The sequence below is a fragment of the Pseudophryne corroboree genome, chromosome 7, assembly GCF_028390025.1.
Source record: "Pseudophryne corroboree isolate aPseCor3 chromosome 7, aPseCor3.hap2, whole genome shotgun sequence".
Taxonomy (NCBI): Eukaryota; Metazoa; Chordata; class Amphibia; order Anura; family Myobatrachidae; genus Pseudophryne; species Pseudophryne corroboree.
In genome coordinates this window covers 62781483-62797852 of record NC_086450.1, presented here as the reverse complement: position 1 = coordinate 62797852, position 16370 = coordinate 62781483, and the positions used below count along the sequence as shown (strand labels likewise).

General features: G+C 45.3%; 1 protein-coding gene across 7 annotated transcripts in view; it reads left to right on the top strand.

Annotated features, from left to right (window-relative positions):
* Window positions 1-16370, top strand: part of AGAP1 (ArfGAP with GTPase domain, ankyrin repeat and PH domain 1) — a 636024-nt gene that overhangs the window by 540197 nt on the left and 79457 nt on the right. For all 7 annotated transcript variants that reach the window (XM_063933229.1, XM_063933230.1, XM_063933228.1 and 4 more), the window contains one exon: window positions 11010-11177. In XM_063933229.1, coding sequence (XP_063789299.1) covers window positions 11010-11177 — 168 coding nt within the window. The remainder of the gene's footprint in view (window positions 1-11009; window positions 11178-16370) is intronic.

The following is a 16370-nucleotide window of genomic DNA, read 5'->3' as shown; positions in this document are numbered from 1 at the left end:
TACACAGTGCAGCTGCCGGGTGACATGGAAAACGTGAACTGTGTGGGGTCCTGAGGACCGAGTTTGAGAACCACTGTTCTAGAAGCAGCTTGATAACTGTTAAGTAGAATCTGATTGGTTGTTATGAGCAACATCACCAGTTCTAAGAACACTCCCATCTTAGTAAATTTACCCCAGTGTGTTGCTTGCAGGAAAGTGAGTCTGTGTCGGTATAAAAAGTCCAGTTTTTCTACAACTATGATGCATTTATGGCGTCTTTGGGATGTGCCCAAGAGTTCTCTTCATAAAGTGATTCCCACTTGTGCCTATTCAATAAGGGTAATTCTGTCTCCCCTCTGTGCAAATTACAAAAACAAATAAACTGCGCTGCTGTGTCCTGCTGATACAATAAATTCAATAGTATATTTAAAATGTATTCATACATCAAAATGATATAAAAACATCTCGTATACACATATAACATCCCAGCAATAATAATAAAAGTAACTTCATATATCAGTATAAACTAATTATAACAATTAGGAATTATATCTCTTCCAGCCCCGGTATTCAAAATAGATAACTGTTCATTTGCGAATATCAGTTGTTATTATACGAGAAGCGTTAGTTTTATTACTATCATACAGTACCGTATCGTGCAGTCTTCTGGAGACCTCCAGTACAGTATATCAGTGCAAGTGTATATCAATGCCTAAACCCACTTGCATGGCTCCAATTCTCAATCCAGCCACACTAAGGGGCAGATGTACTAAGCCTAAGAGAGGGGTAAAGTGGGGAGAGATAAACTACCAACCAATCAGTGATTGTCGGGTACTTTATCTCTCTCTCCACTTTATCATTCTCCAAGGTGTTTAGCACATTTCCCCCTAAGGCAGAGGTTCCCAAACTGTGTGCCGTGGCTCCCTGGGGTGCCTCGGGACACTTGCAGGGGTGCCCTGGGTTGGTGGTCCAGGACCAATTCAAATTATTCATGGTCAATATAATAGGTAAAACCAGTGCTGTTGGCTGCCAGTAATAAAATATGTGGCCAAACAGAAGCAAATCCTGTCCCTCACCACACAACTGACCCTAAGGATGACATAGAAACGCGATCTACTTAATGTAATATTTCTTTCTAAATTTCTCAATAAGAAATTTTTGGCCTAGGGGTGCCGTGAAAAAAAATCTGATATTCTAGGGCGTTGTGATTCAAAAAAGTTTGGAAACAACTGCCCTAAAGGATTAAAGTTCTCAGCCAGCTAGCGTCTCTTTACCGGCTGTTACATCCCTTCACAGCAGGTAGTCCCAAAAAGTCCCTCTGGATCACCCCACTAGAAGTCTTGGGTCACCGGGATGTAGCTGTCATGCAGTGAGCTGCACTATTCTGTGCTGATCCTGGCTTTCTCAATTTCAAGCAATGAAGTAGCCGGCAGCTCCAGAGAGCGCTTAGCAAACAGGTAATCCGCTGATTACAGAGGCATCCACGGACCTGGGTAATTTGGTCAGATTCAAATGTGCTCTCCCGGCCGCGATCGCGCCCGCCGGCGGTATTCTAATGTTACTGCCAACGGCCTCGACAAGCTCGTTACCCCCCCCCCCCCCCCCCCCCCCCGGAGGTAGCGAGCTGAAATGCGCGTAAAGAGACCCGTTTGGGCGCCCAAACAGGTCTTTTCTCGATCGCGCCCATTAGTTTCATCGGGATTAGATGCTTAATGCGCCTAAACCAGACTAGTGGGCGCAATCGGGGGACATTTGAATATCGCCCATCACTTTAGACGGGAGATAAGGGGCGCGTTAACATTTAAAGCCCGGCCTTTATGTTTGGGTCCAGCAGGGCAAATTTAGAACTGCTTGGAGTTAGATCACCGTGACAGAGAAGTCACACAATGCATTTCGGCCACGTCTGTGGACTTTTTAAAGTTGAAAATGTTTTATAGTTCAAGATGAAAGTCACTTATTTAATCTATACACTCCATTGAATGTCCGTTCTGTTGTGATTTTTGGTTTCGGTAGCAAGTTTCCCATTATAGGCTACTCTACAGAGTGGGGTCAGAGTGACCCTCAAAGTACCCCCCCCCCCCCCCCATCCCAAAGACTTTGGAAGCGCCTTCTTAAAGGGAAGCTGAAGAGTTTTTGATCCCTGGGAAAATCTCCAGCATAACCCGGGAAAAAGGGTCCTCGCCTAGTCTTGCCCCAGGATTTGCATAATAATGAGGCTCAAAGAACTGTAGTTCTGTCTGTTACCTTGCATTATTATACACATCAGATAATGAGACTTACCGGATGGTTTTTGGATTTTCAGACCCGTGGTGAGTTGAGGCAGCATCCGTTGGCCATCTGGCTGGTAAGCCAAGGTGTGCTCACCCTTGCAAGGGTCACGGTTGAGCCTTATGTCGTGGAGGCAAGATGCCCATCATGCAGAGCTTGTACAGCACTGACACTTACTCTTTCTATAACCTGCTCTGTCTTCTGGATAGCAAGAGATTTAAAAAATAATAATAATTCAGTCTATCAATAAAACTCTAATTCTGTCCAATACTGTATGCTGGGGCTTTATCAATTCACTTCACCGTAACGTCACACAAACATATTTGTGTTTTTCTTGGAGCAAAGGGCTTCTCCTAGTCTTAAGTGGCCCTTTCCCCATCGGAGCCCTTTGCACTGGTTGGATGGAATGCGAGCAGCTTTCACTTACAGGAATAATTGTCTGGAAGAGCTGATGTTTACATGGAATTACCTAGATATCTATACACCTTTGTGATTGGCTTATTTCCTGGGCTCATAGATAATTCAGCTCTGAGTGTTCTCCAAGACTTTTATGATTTTGTAGCTTTCACAGCTCTTTCTATTACTATGCTTGTGCTTATGTCATCTTCAATGTAAATGGCGGTTTGTCTGATTACTATGGTAAGTGGTGTCTCTATCTCCCTCAGTGTGAATCATCGTGTGTCTGTGTAATTCTCTGGTGCCTTTGTATCCATCACCCTTCTGGTTATAGTGTTGTAAAGTGTGACTTGTCTATCGCTGGGGCTGTAATACAAGGCATATCTGCTGTATGTACAACAGTGGGGTAATCCTTGCATTTTAGAGGACTGCTAAACACAAACAGTATACCCTTTTGTTCAGCCTCCCATGTCCCAATATACCCAGCACTTCACTCTCTCTACCAACTAAAAGCCCTGGCGCAGGAACGGTGCTGGTGCGCAGTCATAGCGCAGGAGGGAGCTGGACTGTAACGTTACAGGACTCTTCGGACGTGGTGTTAGTAACAGCCTACAGTACAGAGTAATAATGCTCCGGAACAACAGGAGCCGTTCATACTACTCCAGTGTAATATGTAGTATGTTTTCTTACATTTATTTATTTATTTTTTTTAAAAAGGCCAGCCTATATTATTTTTAGCTTATTTTAAGCGGCTTATGAGTACATTGTAGGTCCAAGCTTGTTTTATATCTTCATAGAGTAATCATTGTATGGAAACACCCCAGATATAGAAACCCCTGTTGTATTATATTGCAGTGATATGAAAGTTTGTAATGGGTTAGGACATGTCTGAGTAACAAACCGTTAACGAGACACACATGTCTTAGGGGGACATTTACTAAGCAGTGATAAGAGCGGAGAAGTGAGCCAGTGGAGAAGTTGCCCATGGCAACCAATCAGCACTGAAGTAACAACTATAATTTGCATATTATAAAATGATACAGAGCTGCTGATTGGTTGATAGGGAAATTTCTCCACTAGCTCACTTCTCCGCTCTTATCACAACTTAGTAAATGTTCCCCTTAAGCCTTTGGGCCACCAGTTTGGTTGCGTTGCTGCATAGGTGCTTATGCTGGGAGAGTTTCCGTGCAGTTCCTGTATATGGATGATGACATGACAGTCTGTATACAGCGTCAGTTGCAGGGGAGCTCACAGACTTGTGTTCCAGGAAGCAGAGATCTACACGGTCAAGTCACATTGTTATGACCACCAGGTAATAGCCAGAGTAACCGCCGTGTGCAGCACGGACAGCAGCTAGATGGGCTGGGAGTGACTCAGTAAGGTGCTGGTAGGTTGGCACAGGTACATATTGATGGCGAGCTGCTCCGTGGTAGCGTGTCGGTCGGCCCTCACGCACCTTCATAGCCGACTTTCACCTCTCACATCAAAGGCAGGTGGTGCTCCGCAGTTTCCACGTCAGTTATTCGCAGGGGTGCCATTTGTCCAGTCACGATACACCTTCACCACAGCAGCACGGGGACACATCACACACTGCGCTGTGTCAGAAATACTGCCACCATTGGCCCGAAAGCCCATAATCATCCCTTTTTACAACTTGAATAAATCGCCCTTCCTACCCATGACAGCAACGAGGGATATGTGTGCAGACGGCCTATCACACACCTTATATACCCAGCAAGCCAGCGCATGACACGTGACGTACTTCATGGGCTACAGGCTGCCGACGTCACGTGTAGGAGGTGGTCATAATAATGTGACTCGACCGTGCGTTCTGTGCAGAAGCTTGGCAGTGCCAGGACTCAGTTCAGCCAATTGTCTGTGACCAGCACCTTTTGCAGTTCCCCGGCTGCCGTGGTCGGTGGTGACAAGGGACAGATACAGACAGATTGCTGCACTTTGCATACAACCCATTGCTTGTATGAGAATAAAACTGCATGTTGCTTTATACTATTATATTATTTTTTTTAGCTAAAAATATGTAAAACTAGTCCCATCCCACCCGAGAGGCAGGATCCGTCCCCCTCCCCTTCTCCTCCACTCTCCACTAGCCCCAGGTCTCTCTCATAATGTTAAATCCATCAGGAGACAAGGGGCTGATTTTTACCCAAAACCACTAATGTGTTTTCAGCGTTGAACTGCTGATGACATCTTAAAAGTCCTCATGGCGCGGCACCCTCCACACTCCAACAATCAGAACATCTCGTAAACCCATAAAATCCAAACTAATAGCAATGAATATTCAGTGACCTAGAATACTAATTATTGTCATGAATATTAATGCCATCGGACTTGCTTCGATCCCCCCCTCTTCTTCCTCCTCCCCGCCGTCTCTCCGCTCTCCTGTGCACTTTCCCTGCACACTCCTCGTTCCCCAGCACTTGTGTTTTCATTGTGCAGGAAAGTTATGTAAACTCACACCTATCCATTCACACCTCAGACATTATTCCCCCCCCCCCATGTATATAAGCCATGTATACTCCCTCACTGCCTTCCTGTGGGTTCTGTCTCTTTGTTTTACCTCAGCTTCCCCCCCCACCCCCACCCCATTCTCTCCCTCGTCACTTCTCTCCCCATCTCTCACCCCCTCTGTCACACTTTCCACTCAGCTGTGCTCTGAAGATGCTTCATAATGAGTGTTTTAAGAGGGGGCTCTGTCCTCTGCGACTGTGGTGGGGGCAATAACCAGATCTTGATTAACGAGACAGTGGGAGGAAGGGGTAACAGCATCGCAGTCGCCTGCACCCCCTCTACAGAGCCCCCCACCCCCATTACTGAGGGGAGGGCCTCCCTAGGCATCCTCCAGCTCTCAGATTAATAGCATCGCAGGATGCATTTAGGATACATTGCAAAGGTTTCTATCTAATGGCTTCAGCCATTTCCTCTTTGAGTGACAGGCGCGGGGAGTAATCGGCTGTGCAGAATAGCAGCACATTGCTAGTACTTAAGTGTACATTATCTCTGTTGTGTGTCCTGCAGAGGCTGTTTATCAGGACGCCTCTCGCAGTCGACAGGCGCCAACTGACGCTGCTCTTGCTGTGGCGGGACCAAGTAAATGTGAGAATAATAATAATAAAAATTGAGTCAGGGAAAAAACCTACAGAGAGTGAAATAGGCCTGCGTGCGTGTGTGAGCAGCAGCAAGCGGTGTAACGGTAACTCGCATATAGCAGTGGTGGTCTGCGCTAATATGCAGAGTTGGCGGTCAGATGCAGGGAGAGTTTCCAGTTTAGTCTGCAGCACAGTTCTCCTTTTCTTTCTCCTCCTCGCTTTGTGTCCATCCCCTCTGGTCTGCATTCACCAGCTTCCTCACCCCAAACTCCACTCACTCACGTTCTCTCTCTGTCTCCCTCTAGCTTTCTACCTGTGTGTGTCCGATCTCCGTATCTTTATTTCTCTCAGTGGAGTAAGGGGGTTATATGCCCGTGCAAGTTCTGTGTTGTATATTCACAGCTTGGACGCCGGTTAAAATATCATTGGGCGCTAGTGTGTTTGTATGAACATTTGGCTTAATTCAAGGTTGATTGCAAAACATTTTAATCTAATGGGCAAAACTATGTGCACTGCAGGTGGGGCAGATGTAACATGTGCAGAAAGAGTTAGATGTGGGTGGGTTGTGTTCAAACCGAATCTAAATTGCAGTGTAATAATAAAGCATCCAGTATTTATCTTGCACAGAAACAATTTAACCCACCCAAATCTAACTCTCTCTGCACATGTTCTATCTACCCCACCTGCCGTGCACATGGGTTTGCCCATTAGAGGAAAATTTTGTTTTGCAATCAACCTTGAATTGGTCCCATTAATACGTAGTCATTTTTCTTTGCACTTTTTTCTATTTTTTTCCTTCACTGTTCTCTTTTGGTTCATGTTAAATAGAAGAACAGAAGAGACAATAGACAATTGTTTGTAGTTAAAAAGAATGAAAACAGCTAGTCTGCATGATAATGTACTATTAGCCTGTGTGCATTTGGGTGCGTTATCTGTGCCTAAATTAATAGAAAATGTATCTAACTCACTTTATTGAAATGGCCAGAGAGCTTCCGGTGCACCTGCAGGAGATGAAGTCATGTGACAATAGAAGGGGGCGGGGTGGGGGTTGGCCCACCAAGAGTTTGGATGGTGGCAGATGCCGTAAATGGATTGCATGCATTTTTTAGCTTCACGTGTGGTTGTTTTTTGCGTTACTTTGGATAATAAACACAAGTTAAGTGGCAAAAAAGAAAAAATAGCAGTAGTGGGTTCAGTCCACAATTATCCAGATATTTAACAGAACAAGAACCCACTGTGTGGAGTCAAACCTTTTGGGACGTTTCGTTGTGTACTTACTGTACAGCTGTCCAATCTGAGCACATGCATTTCAAAGTGAAGGCTACACAGGTAGGTAGACACACACACACACACACACACTGTGTCCGCACCCTGAGTTATGGCTCTCCTGCAGCTTTACAGAAACTTTGCATTTATATTGCAGCATCCTGTTACGAAATTGCTTGGGCAATGATATTAAAATGAATATGTTGATTAGGATAGTTCTAGTAGCAACAGCAGACTTGCAGTACGTGTGTGGTTTGTATTTTGCAAGATCAGATGGCTGTTGTCACAACAGGTGTTATTGTCCTCTAATCCTGCATTATTTCTGCATGATACTAAGTATTGTGCTGTATTTTCCTACTGTTACCTGTATCGCACTGTGTGACTGTCCTGCCTCCATACATTATTGTGTACAAGTTTATACTTGGATTGAGATCACCAGTCATGACATTGTCCAACATACAAAACATCCACAGTTCCTTATGTTTCATTTACCTTTAGATTGTAAGTTCTAGGTCATAAGGCAATACAGCTTCTGTTATATTGTCTGTTTCTGTTGTGTTTGTTACCTGTGTAGATGCTTGTGGTCTCCCTTCTTCTGCTTGGCTACTGTTGGGCTTGTATAATAAAGGGTAAATGTACTTATTAACAACAGTGGTCAGTTTTCTTTGTGTATAGCAAAAGTCTTATATCTTTTAGTGTTCCGTAATCCCACAGTTGGGGCAGAACACCTTTGTCCCTATCGTACAATATGGCCTCCGCTGTACTGCTGCCATTGGCACTAATCCTATGCGTGATCAATGTTATCGTGCCAACTCTTCTGATCATAAAAGATCAACGGTCTCTGGATGTAACATAGAAACATAGTAGCATAGTTTTTGAGGCTGAAAAAAGACAATTTGTCCGTCGAGTTCAACCTATTTGTGGTCTCCTATGCTGTATTATTTTTAGGACTAATTTAGGGGTCTATTTACTAAGCCTTGGATGGAGATAAAGTACCAGCCAATCAGCTCCTAACTGACATTTTTCAAACCCAGCCTGTGACATGGCAGTTAGGAGCCGATTGGCTGGGACTTTAACTCCGTTGACTTTATCTCCATCCAAGGCTTAGTAAATACACCCCTTAGTCTATTGCTAATGTCGGCCGCTGTGTCTATTCCTCTATTATTTTTTTATTATTTTTTATAACTATAGTGCGTGACTACGCACCATAACCCTGTATATCCTTATCCATTAGGTACTTATCTAGCTCATTCTTAAAAGTGTTGACCGAGTCCGCCATTACTACTCTCTCAGGCAGAGAATTCCAAACACGTATTGTCCTTACTGTGAAGAAACCTTTACATCTCTGTGTGCGAAATCTCCTCTAACCTAAGCATGTGTCCACGTGTCCTCTGTGTTGATCTTACCAAAAACAGATCCCCCGCAAGCTCTGTGTACTGTCCCCTTATATATTTGTAAATGTTGATCATGTCCCCTCTTAGTCTCCTCTTTTCCAGTGTAAACATGCCAAGGATTTCATGCCTTTCCTCGTAATCCAGCGTCTCCATCCCCTTAATTAGTTTGGTCGCCCGCCTCTGAACCTTTTCTAGTTCCAGGATATTTTTTTTGTAGTTTGGTGCCCAAAATTGTGCACAGTATTAAAGATGTGGCCTCACTAGGGTTTTATATAGGGAGTATAACATTCTCATCCCTTGCATCAATTCCCCACTTTATACATGCTAATACCTTGTTGGCCTTCTTTGCTGCAATTTTACTTTGGATACTGCTGCTAAGTTTGTTATCTATGTGAACACCTAAATCTTTTTCCAGTACAGAATCTCCTAGTTTTCCCCCATTTAGTATGAAGGTGGTATTTTTGTTCTTGCTACCAAAGTGCATTACCTTACACTTGTCTGTATTGAAGCTTATTCTCCATTTTGCTGCCCATGCTTCCAGTTTGACTAAGTCGTTCGGAAGAGACTCAGCTTCCCCCTCTGAATTTATAACCTTACACAGTTTGGTATCGTCTGCAAAAATTGACACCATGGTGGTCATTCCGAGTTGTTCGCTCGTTGCCGTTTTTCACAACGGAGCGATTAGGTGGAAAATGCGCATGCGCATGGTACGCAGCGCGCATGCGTTCAGTAATTTAACACAAAACTTTGGAGATTTGCACAAGCTCGAGCGACGTTTTTTCATCGCTCGAGTGATCGTAGTGTGATTGACAGGAAGTGGGTGTTTCTGGGAGGTAACTGAGCGTTTTCCGGGAGTGTGCTAAAAAACGCAGGCGTGCCAGGTAAAAACGCAGGAGTGGCTGGAGAAACGGGGGAGTGGCTGGCCGAACGCAGGGCGTGTTTGTGACGTCAAACCAGGAACTAAACGGACTGAGGTGATTGCAATCTAGGAGTAGGTCTGGAGCTACTCAGAAACTGCAAGGAATTATTTAGTAGCAGTTCTGCTAATCTTTCGTTCGCTATTCTGCTAAGATACACTCCCAGAGGGCGGCGGCCTAGCGTTTGCAATTCTGCTAAAAGCAGCTAGCGAGCGAACAACTCGGAATGACCACCCATGCTCTCTAGACCTACTGCTAGATCGTTAATAAAAATGTTGAACAATAGTGGTCCAAGTACAGACCCTTGTGGCACACTACTTAGTACTTCAGTCCAATTTGAAAAAGTCCCATTAACCACAACGCACTGCTCCCTATTATGTAGTAAATTTCTGACCCAAGTGCATATTGTGCTCCCTAGCCTTAGTTCTTCTAACTTCTAGATAAGTCTCATGTGTGGTACTGTTTCGAAAGCTTTAGCAAAGTCTAAAAAGATTTTATCGACCTCCTTACCCTGGTCAAGGTTCGTACTAACCGTTTCATAAAAACCTAGTAAGTTTGTTTGACATGATCTATCCTTCACAAATCCATGTTGGTTCCTATTAATAACCTTATGTATTGTAGCCTGAGTGCATATCTGGTTGTGATGCTGTATTACATGCAGTCTATTGTAGACTTCTTATGTTTCTGCAATAAAATCATGATTCCATATGTCTTAGGTTCAAACTTGTTTATTAATCTACAGGTATATAATAAATCATGAGTAAACAAGTTTTAACTTTACCCTAACCGTCCCCTCCCGCAGCCTAACCCTAACCGTCCCCTCCCGCAGCCTAACCCTAACCGTCCCCTCCCGCAGCCTAACCCTAACCGTCCCCTCCCGCAACCTAACCGTCCCCTCCCGCAGCCTAACCCTAACCGTCCCCTCTCGCAGCCTAACCCTAACCGTCCCCTCCCACAGCCTAACCCTAACCGTCCCCTCCCGCAGCCTAACCCTAACCGTCCCCTCCCGCAGCCTAACCCTAACCGTCCCCTCCCGCAGCCTAACCCTAACCGTCCCCTCCCGCAGCCTGACCCTAACCGTCCCCTCTCGCAGCCTAACCCTAACTGTCCCCTCCCGCGGCCTAACCCTAACCGTCCCCTCCCGCGGCCTAACCCTAACCATCCCCTCCCGCAGCCTAACCCTAACCATCCCCTCCCGCAGCTTAACCCTAACCTCCCGCACCCCCTAGTGCTGGCCTGGCCACCTGTGGCTATCAAGCGTTTGTGAAACTACACATCCCAGCAGTCCCTGCCACAGTTTTAGCGTTCCCTAATAGCAATACTGTGACAGGGTATGCTGGGACTTGTAGTTTCACAACAGCTGGAAAGCCACAGGTTGGCAAGGCCTGTCCTAGTGCTTTAGCCCTTCCCCTAGTGCCTAACCGTACCATTGGGATTCTGACCGCCTGGATCCCACTGTCGGTTTCCTGACTGTATCCCGTACTAGGCAATGGACACCCCTAGTGAGAGAGCTGCTTGCTCCCACTAGGATCAGACTCCCCCCTCCTCAATGCACTGGTCTTTCCCACAATTAGTATAATACTCTAATTGCTATAGGAGTTCTGTTACCATGCTTTAAATACCCTATAGAGTCTTGGTGCTTTAAAACTGATGTCATAACTTTTATGTGATTACCGTTCCAGGTAATGTGACGAGCAGCACGTCTGTCACCCAGATGGGCAGCGGTCCGAGTGGCATTAGCCTGGGGTCTTTCAGCCGCATTGACGGGATGCACCAGCGATCCTACTCTGTGTCCAGCGCAGATCAGTGGAATGAAGGCGCCGTCCTCGCTAGCTCGGCCATCAGCAGCGGTAAGTGCTTTACAGACCAGTGATGAAGTGTTCACACCGTATGCCGGCAGCACAATCAATATAGATGTTCAGGCTTCCAAATCATTTGGAGAGGATTTGTTCTAAAAAAAAAAAAAAAAAAAAAGTATGATTCAGAAACTATGCAGAAAAGGGTGATGAGATGAATAAATACATAAAAGGTCTGTAGTTATAAAAGCTGTGAAAAGTATTTCCTCTGATTTAGGAATAGTGGGACAGATGTACTAAGCCTGGAGAACTGATAAAGCAGTGATAAGAGCAAAGTGATAACGCACCAGCCAATCAGCTCCTCACTGTCATTTTTCAAATCCGTGATGATTGGCTGATGCATTATCACCTTCCACTTATCACTTCTTTATCCCTTCTCCAGGTTAGTACATCTGCTCCAGTGTGTAATGTGCACAATTGCAACCCTTGTATAAATGACGGGTGCAGTATGTGTTGGCGGCAGTTGGGCTCCCGGCGACCAGCATACCGGCGCCGGAATCCCGACCGCCGGCATACCGACAGCTGGGCGAGCGCAAATGAGCCCCTTGCAGGCATGGTGGCACGCTACACGCGCCACGCTATCTATTCTCCCTCCAGGGGGGTTGTGGACCCCCAAGAGGGAAAAAATCTGTCGATATGCCAGCGGTCGGGATTCCGGTGCCAGTATGGTGGTCGTCAGGAGCCCGTCCGCCGGCAACTTGAAGACCACCCATAAATGACTACTTGCCAATCTCACCACTCCGTAGTATCATAGCCCAAACCTCTCTTATCACACAGTTGATGATAATTAAATTTCCAGCCCAGCATTATAAACACCTACCTCTGTAATATTACTAATTGCTAATTGATTTGTTTTACTAGTCAGACTCATAAATGCGCGACCACTAATTGTTTACCGGTAAAAATTATTCTCACCTTGTTCTAGTATATTTCAATAAAGTTGCAATTTACAAAGTATTCCTATAGGCTTCATAGAGTTAAATGGCTTCTCCTTTACCAAGACATTTGTAAATGTATGTATTAGAAGTAGGCTTTGCTTGAGGCAATGAACAAGCAGCGCATACGTTTCAATTATTACTTCTGACTCTAGCCACAATACAGCTGATTAATAGCCAATACATGGAGCAATGCAGAAATGTCAGTACTTATTCCGTAGCACATAAGGGTCACAAGTGGGGTCCTGCCTGAAGATCTTAGGTCTCCTCCCCTGCACGCTGTGCCCTGTGCTGGGGTGGAATAAGGTCCAGTACCAGAGACGCATTGCTGCATAAAAAGGGAAATGCACAGATTACAACAGTGATGGCTGGCGTTTGTTTGGTATAGCTAGTAACACTTGCTTAAAATCATCAAGCTGATACATTATCACATATACGTGTCTCTTTCATTGATTTAATGTATTGATATGACTTACTACTGAGATTAAGAACTGTGAATGGCCCTTCTGAAGGTTAGAGGTCCCCCAAGTGGCACAAGAAATGTATAGAGGTTGCTTTTTACCGGTTTACAGTAATGGGTTTCTTCATTTGCCAGAATTGGACTGGATGGTACACCGTCTTTAGGTCAGCAGTAAACCATTCAACAGTGAATAGGTCACTATTGGTCGACCTGGTCAAAATATGGTCAACATGAGGTTTTCACGATTTTTAAAAATTTTTATGTTCTTTCATACTGTGCCATACACGTGGGCTATGATTGGAAATAGTAACCTGTGCTGAGCGCGGCGGTAGTGGAGCGAGGCACCTTCCCCAAAGCATGGCGAGCGAAGGGGTACACTAATTGGGGGTCCATGTGCTAAAAGTTAAACATTGACACCCCAAAAACCTAAAAAAAACCTCATGTGTCTGCCATTTTAATGTCGACATTTCGATTTTGTCGAGCTCGTGCAAGCCGACCTTTTGGGGGCAACCTAGACACTGTTGACCTAATGAACCATACCTGATTAAACATTGATCACTGCTGTATGAAAAACATAGGGCCTGCTTCAGACACAATGCCGATGTTTGCAGCTAGTTGTCCGATGACTTGCTGCACAAGTGCGGTCGTAGTGTGTATTAGGACATAGAGTGACTGACAGGCAGTGACCGTTTGTGGTAAATAAAAGGGGTGGATACCAAAAGGCAGGCGTGTCGCTACCGTTTCGTAGAAGCACATCGGAGCCAGTGACAGTGGTTCTGGTTGCTGCAGACATTCATGCGTCTGCTCAGAAATCCGATGGTGCGTCTTTGTACGTAATCGGCGGTTCTGTGTGGCAGTGGGCGTATCAATGCAAACCTCAGCAGCTGAGGCATTTGCATATCTTCTTTAGATGGGCATTACATCTACCTCCGAATCAGGCCCATACTGCCAGTTTATTCCGATTTCCCATTAAAGGCAGTGGTGGCAATGTGTGTGTGTGTGGTTTTTATCTTCTGTACTTGAGAGTTTCTGCATTCTTTATGCTGCCCCACTTTGCATGTGGTCTATGCCTTCTGCGTGTATATTGCAAACTATGGTCTCCCACCTGCCAACTTTCCATACAGTCGGTGGCCTTGAAACGACCCTGCTGCCATTTTTTTTATTTAATTTTTTAGCTAAAATGAAAAAATGTTATTCAATTTCTATTTCACCCCACAACATATTCATGTAAAGTTCATACAGTGCCCTCAATCCTGTACCTAGATCATCCCCGTCTTTTGCTTTCCTATTAACAAATCTTATGCCTTCTAGTTTTTACTCCTTGCAGCACGTTGCAGACTTTCCCCCCAATAAAGGTCAGCAGTCTCCCCCTGCAGCATGTCCCCGCCCACATAGCCTCCCCCTGCCGTGTCACACCGCAGCTGCATGCAAACACCACTTCCAGCTCACAGGTGTACATCGTACAGGTATCCTTTATAGTAGATAAAATCTCTTCCCATGGAAGTGGCGTTCAGCAAAATAAAAGGTTTCTATCTTTGTGCAGTGTACCTATAAATCACCCCCCCCCCTTCCCCGCACAGTTCCCTTTAAACCCCTGGCGATGAGGTTGTTAATGTAAGGTAGACACTTTTACTTGTAATTTGCACAAATTTCTCTGGTTCCGGAGGAAAGATTTTCTCGGGAATTCAGGTAATGCATACAGCTGAGGTAGGAACGTGGCCGTAACCCCATTGAAGTGACAGTCGGGGACGAGGCTTTAAGCGTCTTCCAAGAGAAAAGCACTAGAAAGGGATAGAATCCTCCAAGTGACAATCTTGTGACGGGGGAAATGGAACAGAGGGAAAAAGAGAAGAGAGACGTCTTCAGAGGCGCGAGAAATAATAACAAGGATCCGTGCAGCCAAAAAAAGACAGCCGTGCATTGAGGGAGGGGGTAGGGTTTGAAGATGTCTCCTGTGAGAGACGCTATTTGTGAGCATTGTCACAGAGGAACAATACAGTCTGCAGAGAGCCCAGAAAACGGCTGTGTGTGTTTTATTCATCTAGATCAGGAACCTTTAAAAGGGAACAGTAACCTTCTTCTCTCCTGCTAATTCCACAGCAGTGAGCTGGGGGAATTGTGGGGCCTATCTTTTGGGGTGGTTTGGGGAAGGGGGGGGGGTGCTTGGTACAGAAAGTGTACATACCTGGGTAGAACACGGCTGCGACCAGCATGCACAATCTTGATCTCTTTAATACATTAGATGAGAAGACCTTCATGATGCACAGAGTTTTGTTGCTTTTAACCCTTTAATAATTGTGCAATCCTGCTATGGTTAAGCCATTATGAACTTTTGGGGTGATCATAGCGGTTGCTTGCAGACATGGGTGATAGAAGCTGTATCATAGATTGGGACTATAAGAGGGAGTCTTAGCCTTTGCATTCCACAACCCTCATTAAGATCCATGGTTCACTTTTTAAGTAGTAATGTGTTTAGTTTTAATTACTTTCAGCTACGGGTTAAGTATTTATTTTTTAAATAGATGTGTTGGAAAATTTGGTGTTTCTATAAAACATTAAAGCAGAACTAATCATTAGCTTATATACTGCAAAATAATTCTACTAAAAATTACGTATTTGGGGGTCAGTAGCCACTGCCTGGAAACCGCAATATGGTGCAGTGCGGTGACCAACCAACCAGGTGTTTGCCATTGTACGGGGAGCATGAAATTAAATGTGTATGTACGCCTGTATGCCACATGACCGCCCACCTGGTATGATACCAATCGTCATTATTACTGTGCGCCTGCACCAGTCCAGTAAATGGTACAAAAGATCTGTCTGAAAGCGGCATTACCTGCTGTGGCACGTATTTGTGCCTGCGCGCAACTCTGCATGTGCCGTGGTTTTGACGACACTACATCACTAAACTTAGCAATCAGCCTTGTTACCGCTCCGTTTTGCCTCTTCACCCGCAGGCGGAGATGTGACTGAGTTGGCTGCATCATCCTCAGCAGTTTCACACTCTGCTCCAGAGCATGCATACCGCCGAAACGCGCTAGATACGTCTGCAAAACCGGCCTGCGTTCGACCCTGCATCAGCCCCTATGTGCTTATCCACAGAAAGTGACCCCTAAACCCTACTCACTGATCCGGAGGTAGGCAGCCGGAGACTTTCAAGGTGTTGTGGAACTATAGGTTGCAGCATGCCTTGCTTTTGGACTGAGGCCGGTAACCTGTGGGGTCTTCAGTTGTCATGAACCTTCACGTTTTAGCATGTCTTGCCAACCACAGCTCTGGCCAGGTCATGCTGAAACGTGTAGTACGTCAGCTAGCGAGCCATGGGTTTCCTAAGCCCACCGAATCCACCCCATTTAACCCCTCTGCTGCAGGCCCGCATTTTGCTGTAAAGAAGCAAGGCGTTAACTGCACCAGCGTAAAAAACTCATCAAGAAAATGACAAAAAGGGAAATGAGGAATAATCAGCTACTTGGCAATGCGAGAAAAATGATAAATGCTCCTGATATTCCCTTCTAATAAAACTTTTTCTAAAGTGCGCCCCCCATCCTCCACCTCCCCTTCCCACACACACCGTCTCCAGAGAGTAAATTCGTCATCTCCAACCCCCCCCCCTCCACCCCACCCCACCCCCGGCACATGCACACACTCTTTCAGGCACATCAACACTCATCGTTCCGTACCGTCTATGCCTTTTTTTATTATTTCCTATTTTTTGTGATTTACATCAAACAAGTCATATCCTTTTAATTTAAACTTTCTCTCTTCCCTTTCATTAAAAGGTTCCGAATTTCA